This window comes from Gymnodraco acuticeps, unplaced genomic scaffold, assembly GCF_902827175.1.
Source record: "Gymnodraco acuticeps unplaced genomic scaffold, fGymAcu1.1, whole genome shotgun sequence".
NCBI classification, from domain to species: domain Eukaryota; kingdom Metazoa; phylum Chordata; class Actinopteri; order Perciformes; family Bathydraconidae; genus Gymnodraco; species Gymnodraco acuticeps.
Genome location: NW_022992249.1, coordinates 42406 through 57517, shown reverse-complemented (window position 1 = coordinate 57517; position 15112 = coordinate 42406). Strand labels below are relative to the sequence as shown.

The 15112-nt window shown below is 39.9% G+C and overlaps 1 protein-coding gene across 1 annotated transcript in view; it reads left to right on the top strand.

Annotated features, from left to right (window-relative positions):
* Positions 1-15112, top strand: part of farsb (phenylalanyl-tRNA synthetase subunit beta) — a 47469-nt gene that overhangs the window by 1502 nt on the left and 30855 nt on the right. The window contains exons 3-12 of the mRNA XM_034206412.1: positions 126-280; positions 1781-1853; positions 3023-3138; positions 3593-3743; positions 7694-7802; positions 8989-9059; positions 9144-9205; positions 11661-11712; positions 11805-11866; positions 13620-13827. Of these exons, the coding sequence (XP_034062303.1) occupies positions 126-280; positions 1781-1853; positions 3023-3138; positions 3593-3743; positions 7694-7802; positions 8989-9059; positions 9144-9205; positions 11661-11712; positions 11805-11866; positions 13620-13827 (1059 nt within the window). The remainder of the gene's footprint in view (positions 1-125; positions 281-1780; positions 1854-3022; positions 3139-3592; positions 3744-7693; positions 7803-8988; positions 9060-9143; positions 9206-11660; positions 11713-11804; positions 11867-13619; positions 13828-15112) is intronic.

Genomic DNA, 15112 nt, shown 5'->3' with positions numbered 1-15112 from the left:
TTTCACACTTCAAATGCCAAACAATCATCCATTAACTGAAACTAACCTATCATTAGATGAATCCATGTCGGAAATAATCAGTATTTGCAGCTGTAACCCGTGAACTCTGCTCTGCCCCGCTCCAGACCTCAGAGAAGGAGATAATCAGCCGAGAGCAGGGCGACTCCAAGGCTTCGGGAGCGTCTGACGTCATCCTGTATAAGATCGATGTTCCTGCTAACCGCTACGACCTGCTGTGTCTGGAGGGGCTCGTCCGAGGACTGCAGGTCTTCAAGAACAAGTGAGAGGTTTTTCTGTGAACTTGAGTACTGCTGTGAAGGCTACATTATAGGGATTGTTAGAAACATCTCATTGGTCACCGGCTTGATCTTCAACCTCAGGATCCATGTATCTGTGATCCTCTCCAGAATGGAAGCAGTCATCACACACAGAGCATCAAGTAGTTCCTGAACAGTGTCCTTCACATGCTGATATCCAAGAGAGGGAGTCACACAGTCACAAGATGGAGGAATAGAAAGCAGTATTCATTGTTTACTTCAGATTAGCTCCACGTCAGAAAGGAGCATGCTTGATGTCTCTCTCCATAGAGGCTGAATCATCATGTTAATCACATAGCTATCATCTGCCTCAAACAGTCCTGATGCTCTTCTAGGTAATCACACATCCTGTCATGTTCACAGCTACAGTTTAGATACCTTTGTTATCATGTTACTCTCATGTTGGAAGAGGACTTTCAGTATTTTCCAACAGGAATGATAAAGTAAGGAGTTAAAGGGATTTAAATGGAAAGTTCACGCCGGTATTTAAAATGCATGTTTGCCCCTCGCCCCTGTACCGCTGTTTTCTAATCTAGATCGTTTTGGTGTGAGCTGCTGAGGGTTGGAGATATTGACCATAGAGATGTGTGCCTCTTTTCCATTAAAATGGGATTAAATAGTTCAACAAACCTGCATTTATGTCATTCAAACTCTGAAACTAAATCCATAGTTTGGTAGTTACGTGCTCGAGTTGGTAAAAAATGGATCGCATTCTGACTTTTTCTCAAAATCTCAAAAAATTCTGACATTTTCTCAAAATCTTCACAAATTCTGACTTTTTCTCAAAATCTAAAATTATAACTTTTTCTCAATCTCCCCAAATTCTGACACTCAAAAAATTCTGACTTTTTCTCAAAATCTTCAAAAATTCAGACTTTTCTCAAAATCGAAAGATTCAGACTTTTTCTCAATCTCCCCAAATTCAGATTTTTTTCTCAATTTCTTTTGACTTTCTCAAAAGATTCAGACTTTTTCTCAAAATCTAAAAATTCTGCCTTTTTCTGAATACTTAAAAATGTTAATAATCGCTCGTCACCGGCTTGAGCTTCGATCTCAGGATCCATGTATTTATGATCCTCTCAAGAAAGTGGAACATGTATAATAATTTCTATCTGTTTTAGAAAGTGGAGATTTTTGTCCTCCCAGAAAACAGGACGACGTTTTTGCCGGATCTGGAAAATGTTTTTGTTTGCTGATCATTAACATACATAAAGAAATGTATACAATTGCTGGCATTTAGTATACAGAAAATAATGACATTTTTATGTTTTTTCATTTGTAAAAACATGGCGTAATGCAAAAAAAAAGAGGCATTTCTAAGGTTTCAAATTCTGAAAATGAATATTAGATAGTTATAATCAGGACTGAAGTTGGCTTTTAAGTTTCCACTCATTGAAAATACACATTTTAAAACATTGTTATGGCTGTTTTTTGAGGGTGCAATGTTTGTGCTTGTGTTGCAGGTTGGAGGCGCCTCGCTACAGACGCGTTAGCCCGCTCAGTGGGGAGCCTCAGAAGCTCATCATCACAGAGGAGGTGGGCGGTAACACACTGGAGCTATCAGTAGTTTGGTTTATACCATAACAACATCTGGTACATGTGTGTATTTAGCTCTGTTAAGTGCCCCGATAAACACTCCTGTTGTCATCTGGCAATCTACTAATTTATATAAATAGTTATCACCGCAATAAACCGTATTAAATTTACATACATACATATTCTGTTCTTCATATCATATTCTATTGACATGTAAATGTGAGCTGCTCCATCGAAACCAGTTGCATTGACCCGAAGACACATTTTGAGTTGTATACACTGCTGGAAAGAGGAGATTCCTAGCTTTCTAATGATATCAGGATTGTTGTTGTTCTCCAAATATTAAGCGAAATATGTCACATTATATAATGACTGTCACGAGTCATCATTTTGAGAAAAAGGCTTTTAAAGTTTCCTCTTCTCTGGAATCCATCGATCTGATTGGTTATTAGCAAATGATCAAAATACTACGGAGGGAAGATATTTTCGTTTGGAGGGGAAGCGTGAGTGTGTGTGTGTGTGTGTGTGTGTGTGTTGTGTTTGTTTCCCGGGGAAAACCCTCACGAGAAACACCGGCTGTTGTTACGCCTGCTGTGACGTTAAGTTACTCCGTTCTCCGCTTGTAATGATGCCGAAGCTTCAAAGCTGTATTTATCATCTGAATTTGCCGAAACAAGTTTAATATTCTGAAAGCCAAGACTTTGCTTATTTGAAATCAGATGAAAACAAACTAACGGACCCGGCTGTGTTATCTATGATTACTATACGCGTACATTCATAATGTCAGCCGGAGGGAGGGGGGGCGGCGCTGCGGAAGAGCAGATTGCGAGGGAGAGGTGCCTGTCTTCAAACATGTATTTATCGTGTGATTTTGGAAATAAAAGTTTCATATTCTGAAAGCCAAGACTTTGTTTATTTAAAATAGTTTATTTACGTAAATCCACGTTTATTTTGAAATGAGCCGTTGCGACTTCCGACTGATTTCGATAGAGCGGGTCACATATAGACTTTTTGCACTACTTTTCATTTTGTATTTTATTATATATGTTGCATTGTTGGAGGAGCTCAGGTCAAAAATATTTTCATTGCCATTTCTACACTGTAGCTTTGTGCACATGACAATACAACCTTTGAATTTACTTATCATTTCTGTATATTTTCCTGTGCAGACGGCGGCGGTGCGACCCCATGCTGTGGCAGCTGTGTTGAGGAACATCACCTTCACTCAGGAGAGCTACGACAGCTTCATCGAGCTGCAGGAGAAACTCCACCAGAACATCTGCAGGTCAGATCAGCTGTTACACAAAGCACACGTTTTCATAGTCACTTTGTATCAAGCCATCAATTAGATAGTGGTGATGGTCTAAGAAGTATTCATTTCTGTATTACTATGAACAACTTGAATAACAGTATTAGCATCTGTTCTCAATCACATTGTTGTTATACATGTTTGAACATATTTCCTAGAGTCAAATAGGTTAATATTTGGCCATTTTAATGGTTTAATATCCTAAGGTAATGCCATTCAAAGTGCTGTACAGGTCTTTAGACATTCATAACAACATGACATTTAAAAGACAATACAGGTGAGTTGGTAAAACATGGAAATAGATATTTTTTTTCAGAAGCAATAAAAACAAATCGGATAACATCTTTTGATATCTATCACCATTATTGTTGTACTGTTCTTTATTCCATTTGTCTTGGTGTTGAAATATTAAATATCTGACTCGATGCAGGAAGAGGAGCCTGGTGGCCATCGGGACTCACGACCTGGACACCGTCTCCGGTCCGTTCACGTACACCGCCAAACCCCCTGCAGAAATCAGCTTCAAACCCCTGAACCAGACCAAAGAGTACACCGCCACCCAGCTCATGAGCCTCTACAAGGTCAGTGTTACCGTTATGAAAATATCACTCGTCCCCGGCTTGAGCTTCAACATCAGGATCACTAGCCTCATCCCAATACCCCTGCTCGACTCCTCTCTTCCCCTCCTCCGGGACTTGATCTGGAAATCGATCAAGACACTCCATTTTGAAGGACGTCCCAATAGCTGAAATGCACACGGAGGAGTCGAGGAGGGGTGAGGGAGGAGGGGTGAGGGAGGAGACGAAAGGGGACGAAAGGGAGGATACACGAGAGCAGATTACGCGGAAGTGTTTTCACTACTCGCGTATAAAAGCCCCGCCCCCACCTTCACAGCTGGTCGATTTCAACCGACAACTGGAAGATGAGTGGAAAAGCGTCACATAAATGTATAAGTGCTCACAGCTCCGTGGGAATTATTATGTGCAATTCATTTCTTAAGGTTATACTAACAATTTAAATCATGTTTAATGATCTTGAACGTCACTAAAACGTAGCTATTAAGAAAGCTATTTCATAAATGGCTAGATCTTGATAAATAACAATTATATGTATAGTTTTGTGTTAAGATATTCAGGAGTTAAATTATTTAAAATCCACAGTCCTGAACGTGGGTTTGTGGTGAATGTGGGGATCTACAGGACACACATGTTCAGAGTAAAGGCTTTCACATTACTATAATTATATTTTTATTTAAATGTAGGCTACATTTTACACCAAAACGGAACACAAAAGCAGGACCAACCATCATTGAATTCCTTGACTAACAAGAGAAAGATTAATTCATTTAAATAAATATTTACCCAGAAATGGGCCGGTTCTAAAGGTTATTCAGTTAAGCCCGATGAGAGGGGATACAGCTGTGCACATGTCATCATTAACAGACGTCGTTTAAGAGTGACGTTTGAGTGAACGAGGACATCCCAATCAATACCTGAGGACTCCTCTGTCCTTGCGTCTCCTCCTCGTGTCTCTCGCTCGCATCTTACGGAGGCGGAGCTAAGATGCAAGGAAGGGACGCGAGTGAGGGAAAGGAGGAGTCGAGGAGAAGTATTGAGATGAGGCTTATGTATTTGTGATCCTCTCCAGAATGGAAGTAGTCATCACTAGGGTTGGGTATCGTTTGAATTTCCACGATTCCGATTCCACTTTTCGATTCCGGTTCTTAACGGTTCTCAATTCCGATTCTTTGAGGGGCAGGGTAAAAAAAGTATACATGCTTCTTCCACCAAAAAAATTACATTTATTCGAGAAACTTTTACACAGGTTAGTTTACAGTAATATTCACATTAATCAGTCTGTTTATATTCACTGCTATGTAACTGTAACCTGAGAACCACTGAAGCTACAACAGTCCAACTTTTAAAGGAACCCCCCCCCCCCCATTTAAAAACAGTTCTTGTTGAGAAAAACAAGCATATCTGCCTCTCAGGCATACCGGGAAGAAAGGTTTGAACATTTCAAAGTCAAATGCTTCAATCTGGTGCACTTTAAGCAGAATTACTAGATCTAGGGGTACAACTCTAAACACCCATATGAAAAAGATCGGTTTACATTTTAATAATTAAATAAGTATGTGAACATAACCAGTAACCCACCATAGCCAATAACAAATACATGTAATGTATTTTATTTTTGTTGTTCATTCATATCTTATTTTACTATTTTATTTATGCATATTTTTTAATCTTTCCAGTTTAAAACGATATGTCTGGTTTACTGTCCTCTAGTATACATTGGAATGATTTCAAACCTGTTTTATCCCAATAATTATAAAGGAGTGCCTTGGAAATATGTGTTTACATAAATTGTGATCAAAACGTTTGAGACCCACTGAGATAACTTAGACTAAAGTGAACTATCTAAACACTCAGAGTCCTTTACCTCAATGAGCTGTAGTTATCAGCCTCTCAGTCTGACTGGAGAGGACTCTCCCTCCACATCATTGTAGAAACATCTTCTTCCGTTAGAGCAGCTAGCACCAGATGCTAATAACAACAGCGCCCTCCCTTTCTCCCTCGCTCGCTCCCACTTTGGCTATGAGCTGCGGGCGCCAGATAAGCCAACATCCCCCATTTTCATCACTTACAGCGCCCATCGTACAGGGCAAATGAAAAGTGTAACCGGGATGAAAAGGGTGTTACATTTACTTAATTATGAATATTGTTACATCAAGGCGAAAATTAGGATGAGCACCAACGGTCAAAACATTTTTTTTTTTCTCCCAGAGCTGTCAGCGCAGCGCCTCCACAGATCTGGCGCCCTAGGCGAACATCTATACCGCCAGTGCGATGGGCCGGCCCTGGTCCCAGGTTACGCTGTAGGAAGTGTAGGTACAACGCTACATTTCCCGCCCTGCCGCAGTCATACAGTAGGCTACGGAGAGCGGCGAGAAACATTTCCTCAGGCATCGAAAAGCGGAACCGAAATTCACATTTCTAAATGATGCCGTTGGAATCGAAATGTTGGAACCGGTTCCAACATTTCGATTCCAACGGTATTCAACCCTAGTCGTCACATACAGAGCATCAACTAGTTCCTGAACAGTGTCCTTCACATGCTGATATCCAAGAGAGGGAGTTACACAGTCACAAGATGGAGGAATACCGGTTCTTCTTCTAGTCTTAAAAAATTCGGACTTTTCCTCAATTTCTCAAAATTCGGATTTTTTCTCAAAATTCGGACTTTTTCTCAAAATCTCCAAAATGTGAAAACATCGTTGCTTGTTTTAAAAGTAGTGCAGTTCATTTAGTCAAACCCTGGACAGTGTCTTGATATCCCTGCCCTAATGCTAAAGTAACTGGCAACTGAATAGGTTTTGCCGTTTGAGGTCTGGACCGTTGCGTGAAAGGACCGCAGCTGTGTGTTGAGGGTTTCTGCCGCGCAGCTGTCAAACTCTGTTAGTTGTGTTTTTTCAACCAGCCAGTCTTTAAATAGTTTCATCGCCCATAATGTGTTCCGGTTTGTATTCAATTCATGCCGGTCCTCTTCAATTTGGTCGATTTCTCTGTCATTCAAATCTCTGTGTCTTTTCGCCTCTCTTACTTCTCCGCTGTTTTCTTGTCCCTCTTGTCTTTTTCTTTTCTTCACTGGGGACTCATCAGCCACTAACCATTCCTCCAAATTACTGTGCTCTCCAAATATATTCAAAGTAATGTTAGAATCCTCCATGTTGCTATCACACGACAGCAGAAAACTAAAGACAAGCAGACAGTTGGCTTGCTTTTCAAACTGTTACATTTTGAAAAACAGTTAAATCGACCAAACTTCTTTCTGCAGACTTACGGCCCGTCCACACTACAGCTTAAAAAAAAGCTTGGAGCTGGGCGTGTCTGAAGCTCGACCAACAACCAATCACATGAATCTCCCGCCCCTGACACACAAGCAGCGGTTTGATTGGCTAGAGCTTGTACTGGCATATGATTTGATTGGCTGACGCTTCCACCGAAAGCTTCAGAAGCTTCAAAAGTTGAACATTACTCAACTTTTGCAGCCTGAAACGCCAGGAAAGCTCCGCTCTGCTTCCCACAATGCAGTTCGGCGAAAAGTGACGTCACCCCATTCAAAGTGAATGGGCAGACGCGTTGGAAACCGTTTTTGAAGCTGTCGAAGCTGTAGTGTGGACGGGCCGTGAGCGTCCTTAACAACGGTCAATAAGTCCAAGACAGCGGTCTGTACTACTGGATTAACAACGTGTCACATGTTCTGAATTGACCAATCAGAATCGAGTATTCATCTAAGTCATGTAATAAACTAAACTAATGTCTCGCAACCGAAATATACAAAGGATTTTCAGAGATGTGCTTATCAACCATGGAGAAAACATGTTCAGCCACTGTTAAGCCAAACAACTCGTACACAATATAACTGAATTAGACGTGTGATACATTTTCTTGACGGTAACATTTGTCAGAAGAGCCGTTTGTCTTTATAAGTGGTTCTTAAATTCCTTTTTCTCTTCCGACTCCTGCAGACAGACAGCCACCTGAGACATTACCTCCACATCATCGAAGACAAGCCGCTGTACCCCGTCATCTACGACAGCAACGGTATCGTCCTCTCCATGCCCCCCATCATCAACGGTGAGCACCGCCTTCATTCCTGCCTGTTTTCTAAAATATAAAGAGACGTGATCAGTATTTTTCTAAGCTCAGAAACATCCGAGATCAGACTCAACAGCTAACACAATAACATAGTTTCACTTAGTTTTAATTAAATACATGCAAATATGTAATAAACAATGATAATAACATTCAAAAAATGTATATAAACGTATGAATTCCTATTTAATGAAATGCTTTTTTTTATTAGGGAATGAACCCTGAAGGCAGGAGAGACTGAAAAGAGTCCAGGGAAGCTTATAAAAGTTAACAGCATTTAATTACACAAAAGATGCGGTGGTGTACAAAATGAAATTGCAAGTGGAGACCCTCTCCCCATCTCCCGTCAGCCCAGGTCAGCAGGTAGAAGAGATCAATTCTTGGCTCGCTCTTCCTGTTGTTATCTGAGGTCTTCTCCTATTGGCCGGCGTCGTCGGGGGGCGGGTCCAATGCAATTCCTGCCTTTTTCTGTTGCTAAATTACATCATTCTGGTGTCTGTGGTTATTTAAACATTCCCTAATAAACGTTATTCAGCGGCAATAAATGAGTGCTAATCCCAGTGTGCTCAGTGTACAACATCACATGTCATTTCACCTTTGATTCACGGTTTGAAAATGTAGCATTTCGCCACATGCTAATGCTAACCAGAAGTGAAGAATTTTCAGAATAAAAGTATTAAGTTAATAGTTAGTGAACTTCCGGTCTTTCAGAATAAAACTGATTTAAATTAAATAGTGTATTTAATTCAAATTACGCCATATCAACATTGATTTTAATTTCTAACAGGAATCAAACAAACGATTGTTTTAATGATTGATTAATCTGCCTAATTATTTATTTATTTTAATTGTGGTCTTTAAAATGTGAAAAATGTCCAACTTTCTTTAAATCCAAATTGATTTCTTTAACTGTCTTTTTTTTGTTCATCAAAAATCCCTTAGATATTCATATTGGTATTATATAAATCACAAAAAAGCATCAAATATCCACATTTTGAGAGACTGAAAACTACACTTTTAGCCTTTTCCTTGCATTAAATGTGACAGAGGAATAGTAAATTATCCCCAAAAATCTGTAAATCAATTAGCAGACTACTTGTTGCAGCTCTGGCAAAAAAAACGTGTTGTAATCGTCTCTTTTTATATTAATAATTGTGTGTTTTTCCAGGTGACCATTCGAAAATCACCCTGAAGACGAAGAACGTGTTTGTGGAGTGCACGGCGACAGACCTGACTAAGGTACAACTGAGACGGAAATCACTTCAATATGAGTTTCAGTTAACGTTTAAATGTTTAAAACGTATTCTCCTGTTTTCTATCCAGGCAAAGATCGTGTTGGACATGATGGTGACCATGTTCAGCGAGTATTGTTCACAGCCTTTCACGTAAGTCTTAAAGGGGACCTATCATGCAAAAATTGATAAAATAAAAAAGGAGGGGTCTGAGCTCATGCGGGACGCGGCAGCTACTGTCTAAACTAAATGCTGCCGTGATGAAACGCCATATCATGGATTATCAAGAATCTGAAACAGTATGGAGCTCAAAGGCTTTCTCTCTTGCCGGTTATACCACAAGGTGAGTTCCTTTTTACTTCCTGCTTCTTCACTAGTGATGTAGCGACGCGTCGACTTCAAAATATCGTCGACGACATATTTCCGCGTCGACGCGTCGCTACACACACGTGGGTCACCCAAAGCAAAAAGCAGTTCGCAATCGCACTTCAAACACAATGGAGACTGAAACGGCTACCACCTCCTCCTCACAGGATTGCGCACGAAGCCCCCAAATGAAAACATCTCGCCCTAGGTCTTCAAAAGCATGGGAATATTTTAAAGTTAGTCCAAAACGCAAAGATATTTATATATTTATATCTCACTGAGACTGCATAGCCTAGACCGGAAGCAGCAGCTAGCTGTGGTGGCTACCATTAGCAGCTAGCATTTGCTCTCCGATTTTTTACATAAAATGGAATTATGGATTATAAATTCAATCATTTTTTTATACATAGACGTTAAAAACCTATGGATTAACCGATTCAGCCGCGTTTTTTCTCATTTTATTGCCATTGAACACGTCTTTTGATCAGATTACGGTGGTGAGACGATCTCCCTAGAAGCTCTGTGAAGGTACGTGTTGTGATGACTGTATTTGCTTCCCCTGTCGCGAGTCCGGATCACTCAGTGATGATACTATATACCTACATAATCTGTGGAGTCTCAGCTTTAATCGGATATCTTGTATGTGCAGCTACGATAAGTAATAAGGGTACTTTTATCTTGAGTTCTGTGCCAATGTCCGTTAGCATTTTTCGCTCAGGGGTCATTTAGATGCTTCTTATGAGACTTGTGTTTTGTTTTGGTAAACATGGTTTGTATCGTCAGTTAGCTGAGATTATTTCCGTTAATCTGGTATAACACATTAATAGGTTCTTAAATATTAAGATCCCCTGAGACACAGTATCGTGAAAATTTTTTTTTTTACATTACGTTTTTTATGAATTGAACAACAGAAAAATAATCGTTAGATTAGTCGACTAATCGATCAAATAATCGCCCGATTAATCGTTTTCAAAATAATCGTTTCCCCCCAGCACTATTCTTCACGCACATGCTCTCCAGTACAGGTTAGCTCTGAGTGTTAGTGATGCTAATGTAAACACCGACCATATTACGTCCAAAACAGTCGGGCATTGTTTCTGAAAGCAACGTTTCTGATTGGGCCGTGGGTCCACATTTCAGATATTACGTCATATCGGACGCAAATCTGTATCAGCTCCGTTGTTCCCCCATTTTTTGAGATTTGGGTACGGAGGAAAAGAGAGAGGGTTTTATTTTCTGACGCTGACACACTGGGGACACATAAATCAAAAACTGCATTTTGCATTATAGGTCCCCTTTAAATAACTAAATGAATGAATATCATAGTCTTGTCTAAACCGGTTAACTCTTACTATCGGGGTGTGCCCTCATACCAAAGTGCAGATTTACCCCCTAAAATGTTAAAGTGATGCCAGAAAACAACATTTCTGTTCCTCAAATAACTGAATAATTACTCTAAAAATATAAAAATGGTGTCGAATAGATCGTCTGACGGCAGAGATAGATTTGTTTGTTGTTCTGTAGAGGAAGTAAAGAAACCGCAGCTCTGGATTTATGTGTAGTTTGAGGTGCAATTTATGACTCGGCAGCTTGAAGACATGAAGACACTGGCCGTTTCTCAATCGCGAGAAAACTGGCGTCCAAGCCAATATTTCAAGCATGCTACGTCATCGAGTGCCGCCGAAGGACTGTTCCAATCTCCAGCATACTTGGAATTCCACCGAGGCCGCGTCCTTGGTTTGGGGGTAATTTCGAGGCTGCACATGGGTAGACTTCGCGTCCTTCAAATCCCCACAATGCTTTGCGCACGGACCAATTTCCCCAAATCTGTGGTGGAAAATGTAAGGCGGGGCCTCTCATATGACGCACACTTGCTCGCCTGTTCCACTCTTCGTTTTCCAAATGCCAGGAAGTATTCTTAGCCTAGCTTCTGAAGGAAGTGACTCGGAAGACATGTGCTACCAAGCAAGCATCCTCGCGATTGAGAAACGGCCACTATTACATGTTACTTGTTACTATTGTTTTCCGCATCGCTCTAATGCAGTATTTTGCACAGTTTTCTTTGTATTGTTTCTGTTCTGATTTTATGTGAAGCGTCTTTGAGCACTAGGGAAAGCGCTATAAAAATCCATATTATTATTATGGTCGGAAGTGACGTTAGCGCCCTCATACTATATCTCTCTACAAAACCTTCCTAATATTACAGTTACGGTGATATTTCCTTCTGTTTCCTGCTCCTCAGGGTCGAGGAGGCGGAGGTGGTGTACCCGGACGGACAGACCTGCATATACCCAGTACTGTACTCACTTTTTCCATCTTTCAACTTCAATAAACACATGACATAACTTTCTTCTTCTGTCTGCTAAATCTCTGCTGTGCTCTTCAGGAGTTGGCCTACAGGAAGGAGAAGCTGTCCAGCGACTTCGTCAACAGGAAAGTCGGCATCAAGTGAGTCCTTTGTACCTGCAATGTGTCACAAGATGAGAGTAAAATATATGCAAGTAAATCTTTAAGATGCATTTGCTCAACATGCAAACTCACTTTAAAAGAAAGGAATGGTTTGTGATTGGTTTTAGTGCAGGTGAATCTTAAAGTTTGCAGTTAATTTGTATTTAAGGAGGAAGAATATTTTAAACACTTGCAGTATATTATTGCAGTCCTACGCAGTATTACAAAAAAAAAAACTTTTAAATGTTTTATTTTAAAATAAAAAAAACAAGAACATATTTACACGAAATATACATTAAACTAAGTACAGTGATTATATAAGAACACACACTATGAAATGTTAAAGTGGAGGGATGTGCAGATTTTTTTGGCACCTTTTATGCAAACATCAAGTGCTCCACATAATAAATAAAATGGATGCATACATAAATGCGGTTGGGGGCGGTTGGGGGCTTGGGGCGGTTTTGGCGCAGTGGTTATCAGATCAAGGGGCGTTGGTGAACTCCAGTTCGAATCCCGCCTCGGCCGCCACTGCGTCAGGCCGTTGTGTCCTTGGGCAAGACACTTTACCCGCATTTGCTCCTGTGGGTAATGTCCGCAGTAATGACTCTTACATGTCTAATATGTGTAATGTGTACTTGTAAAGCGCTTTGAGCACCTGTAAAAGCGCTCTAATAATAAAATGTAATGCATTATTATTATAAAAACAAGTTTGCAGCACAAATAAATAAATCTAATAAAATACAAATAAATACCAGGGTTAAAATTACATTGCATTTAGCTGACGCTTTTATCCAAAGCGACTTACAATAAGTACATTCGACCAGGAAGACACAACCTAGAAGAAAACAGAATCATAAAGTACATCAGGTTTCATAGAGCCAAACATTTCAAGTGCTACTCAACTGGCTTTAGATAAGCCAGTCCTTTATTAGTATAAAAGTGCTTTGTTAATAATTCTATCGCTCGAAGTGGAGTCGAAAGAGAAATAAAATAAAATGTAAGACCAATGACTACATCTTAAAATACAAGGTTTATAACATGACTCAAATCCAGATTAAAAAGATTGGTCTGTAATATCGTTTTGAATATATCGCCGTATAGTATTGTTTTCCACGGGTTTAAGTATTGAATTGCATTTTGAAACCGTTGGCTCATGCCAGAACATATTGGTGTTCTTATCTTAAACTTTTCTTACTTTTTTGTAAGAGATATTTTCTCTACAACTGTTCCAAAGTCAGATTCAGCAAACGCTTGATAAAAGTAAAAATGTGCATTCAATTAAAGTACAAGTTCTCTAAATCTTTCCTTATGTACAGTACTTGAGCAAATCTACTTCACAACGACACAGTCTACAAACTGTTTGCCACTTACAAATTATTTACCTAATATATCATATTCCAATTACTTGTATATAGACTCTCCTTACACTCTTTCTATTCTATTTAATTTGTATTTACTTGCACTATTGTATCTGTTTTATTGTGTTGCACTGTTGGAGGAGGAGCCTGTGACCTAAGATTTTCATTGACATATCTACACTGTAGCTATGTACAAATAATAATAATAATAAATAATAATAATTAATTCTATGCCTTTCAAAGCACCCAAGGACACCTTACAATTCATAAAATATTCTAAGGAAGGTTTAAGACGGTACAAGAAATGTCAATCAAAGCCTTGAATCTTGAAAGTCCAGCTGCTCGTCCTCTTATTATTTTTGTATTAACAACGGTCCGTTCTCTCCGGACAGCGAGTCCACGGAGACGATCGCTCGGCTGCTGACGAAGATGTGTCTCCGCTCCGAGGTCACGGGGGTCGGCGACGAGATCGAGGTCGAGATCCCGCCCACGCGCTCAGACGTGATTCACGCCTGTGACATCATGGAGGACGCCGCCATGGCGTACGGCTTCAACAACATCCCCTACACCACGCCACGCACATACACCGTGGCCAATCAGGTGCCTGCGATTTACTTATTTATTTTACAGGGACATTAATCAACATTTCTGTAAATGTCCCAAGAGGCTATTTTTCATCTGTAGTTCCTGGACAGATTTTATTATTTATTGAGGAAAATAGAGAGGGTTGTGTTTTCTGACACTTGGTGAGTTCCCTGGAACACCGGGGACACATATTCATGTATAAAAGACGTACAAAAGTGCGTTTTGCATGATAGGTCCCCTTTAATCTAAATAAACTACCCAGTATGAACTATTTTATAGCCCTTATTAGAATCATTCAGTCCTTTTTTAAAGTTGTAAAATGCACTAAAAGCCGAATCTAGATATATTTTCTCTCTCCATTCATTCTACTGATCCAAGAGTGGGAGCTCGGGGGGCGGGGCTTAAGGGGCGCATGCTCTGTGAGCGCACATACGGGTTCTTATGCTCTGACAGCTAGGCATGATGGGTAATTTGTGACGTTTTGCTCTCTCAAAAGTTGGCCCATTTTGTCCTCATGCGCCAATGAGCAGCTCTCATAGGAAGGAACGAGACCCCGCCTCCCACGCTGTATCCAGTTCTTATTAAACATCCATGGTGGGATGTAGTAAATGACAACAAAACAATGAGTACAAATATGAATTGTTTCGTTAGTGTTTCAGGGCGTGAGTGTGTATGACATAAGATGCATTTGTTTATTACATTTGGATAAAAAAAGGGAGTAGACTTCAAAATAAAATAACCTTTCTGGCAATAAAAGTGGAAAATACATATATATATATATATATATATATATATATATATATATATATATATATATATATATAGAGGATCAAAAAATTAAATAAGAAGATAGATAATTAAACAAAATCGTATTTCAGAGACATTTATTTTATTTATATTGGATACCAGTCAAACTAAATGATAATACATTTCCGAAGACCTATTTTCACTAGTGGTGCACGATAATTATCGGCCCGATAATTATCGGTCCGATATTAGGAATTATGACGTCATCCCGATAAACCCGATACCAGTATTAATAGCCCCGATAATATACAATATATTTTTTGGGTAAAAAAAGAAGAAAAAGTACTGCGGTGTGGATTGGGATGAGGGGCGCTTGTTTTTCACTCGGCTCCTCCCGGTTTGCCAGTACTGTGGTATTAGTGGTTTAGGAAGAGGGGAGTTCTTCACAAATCCAGCGCTCCCTAACTCATGCCTGGCTGTGACGTAAATGGTGTGCGGCCGTGAAGCCAGGACAGTAAACAAACATGTCGTCGGTGGTATGGGACTATTTCAA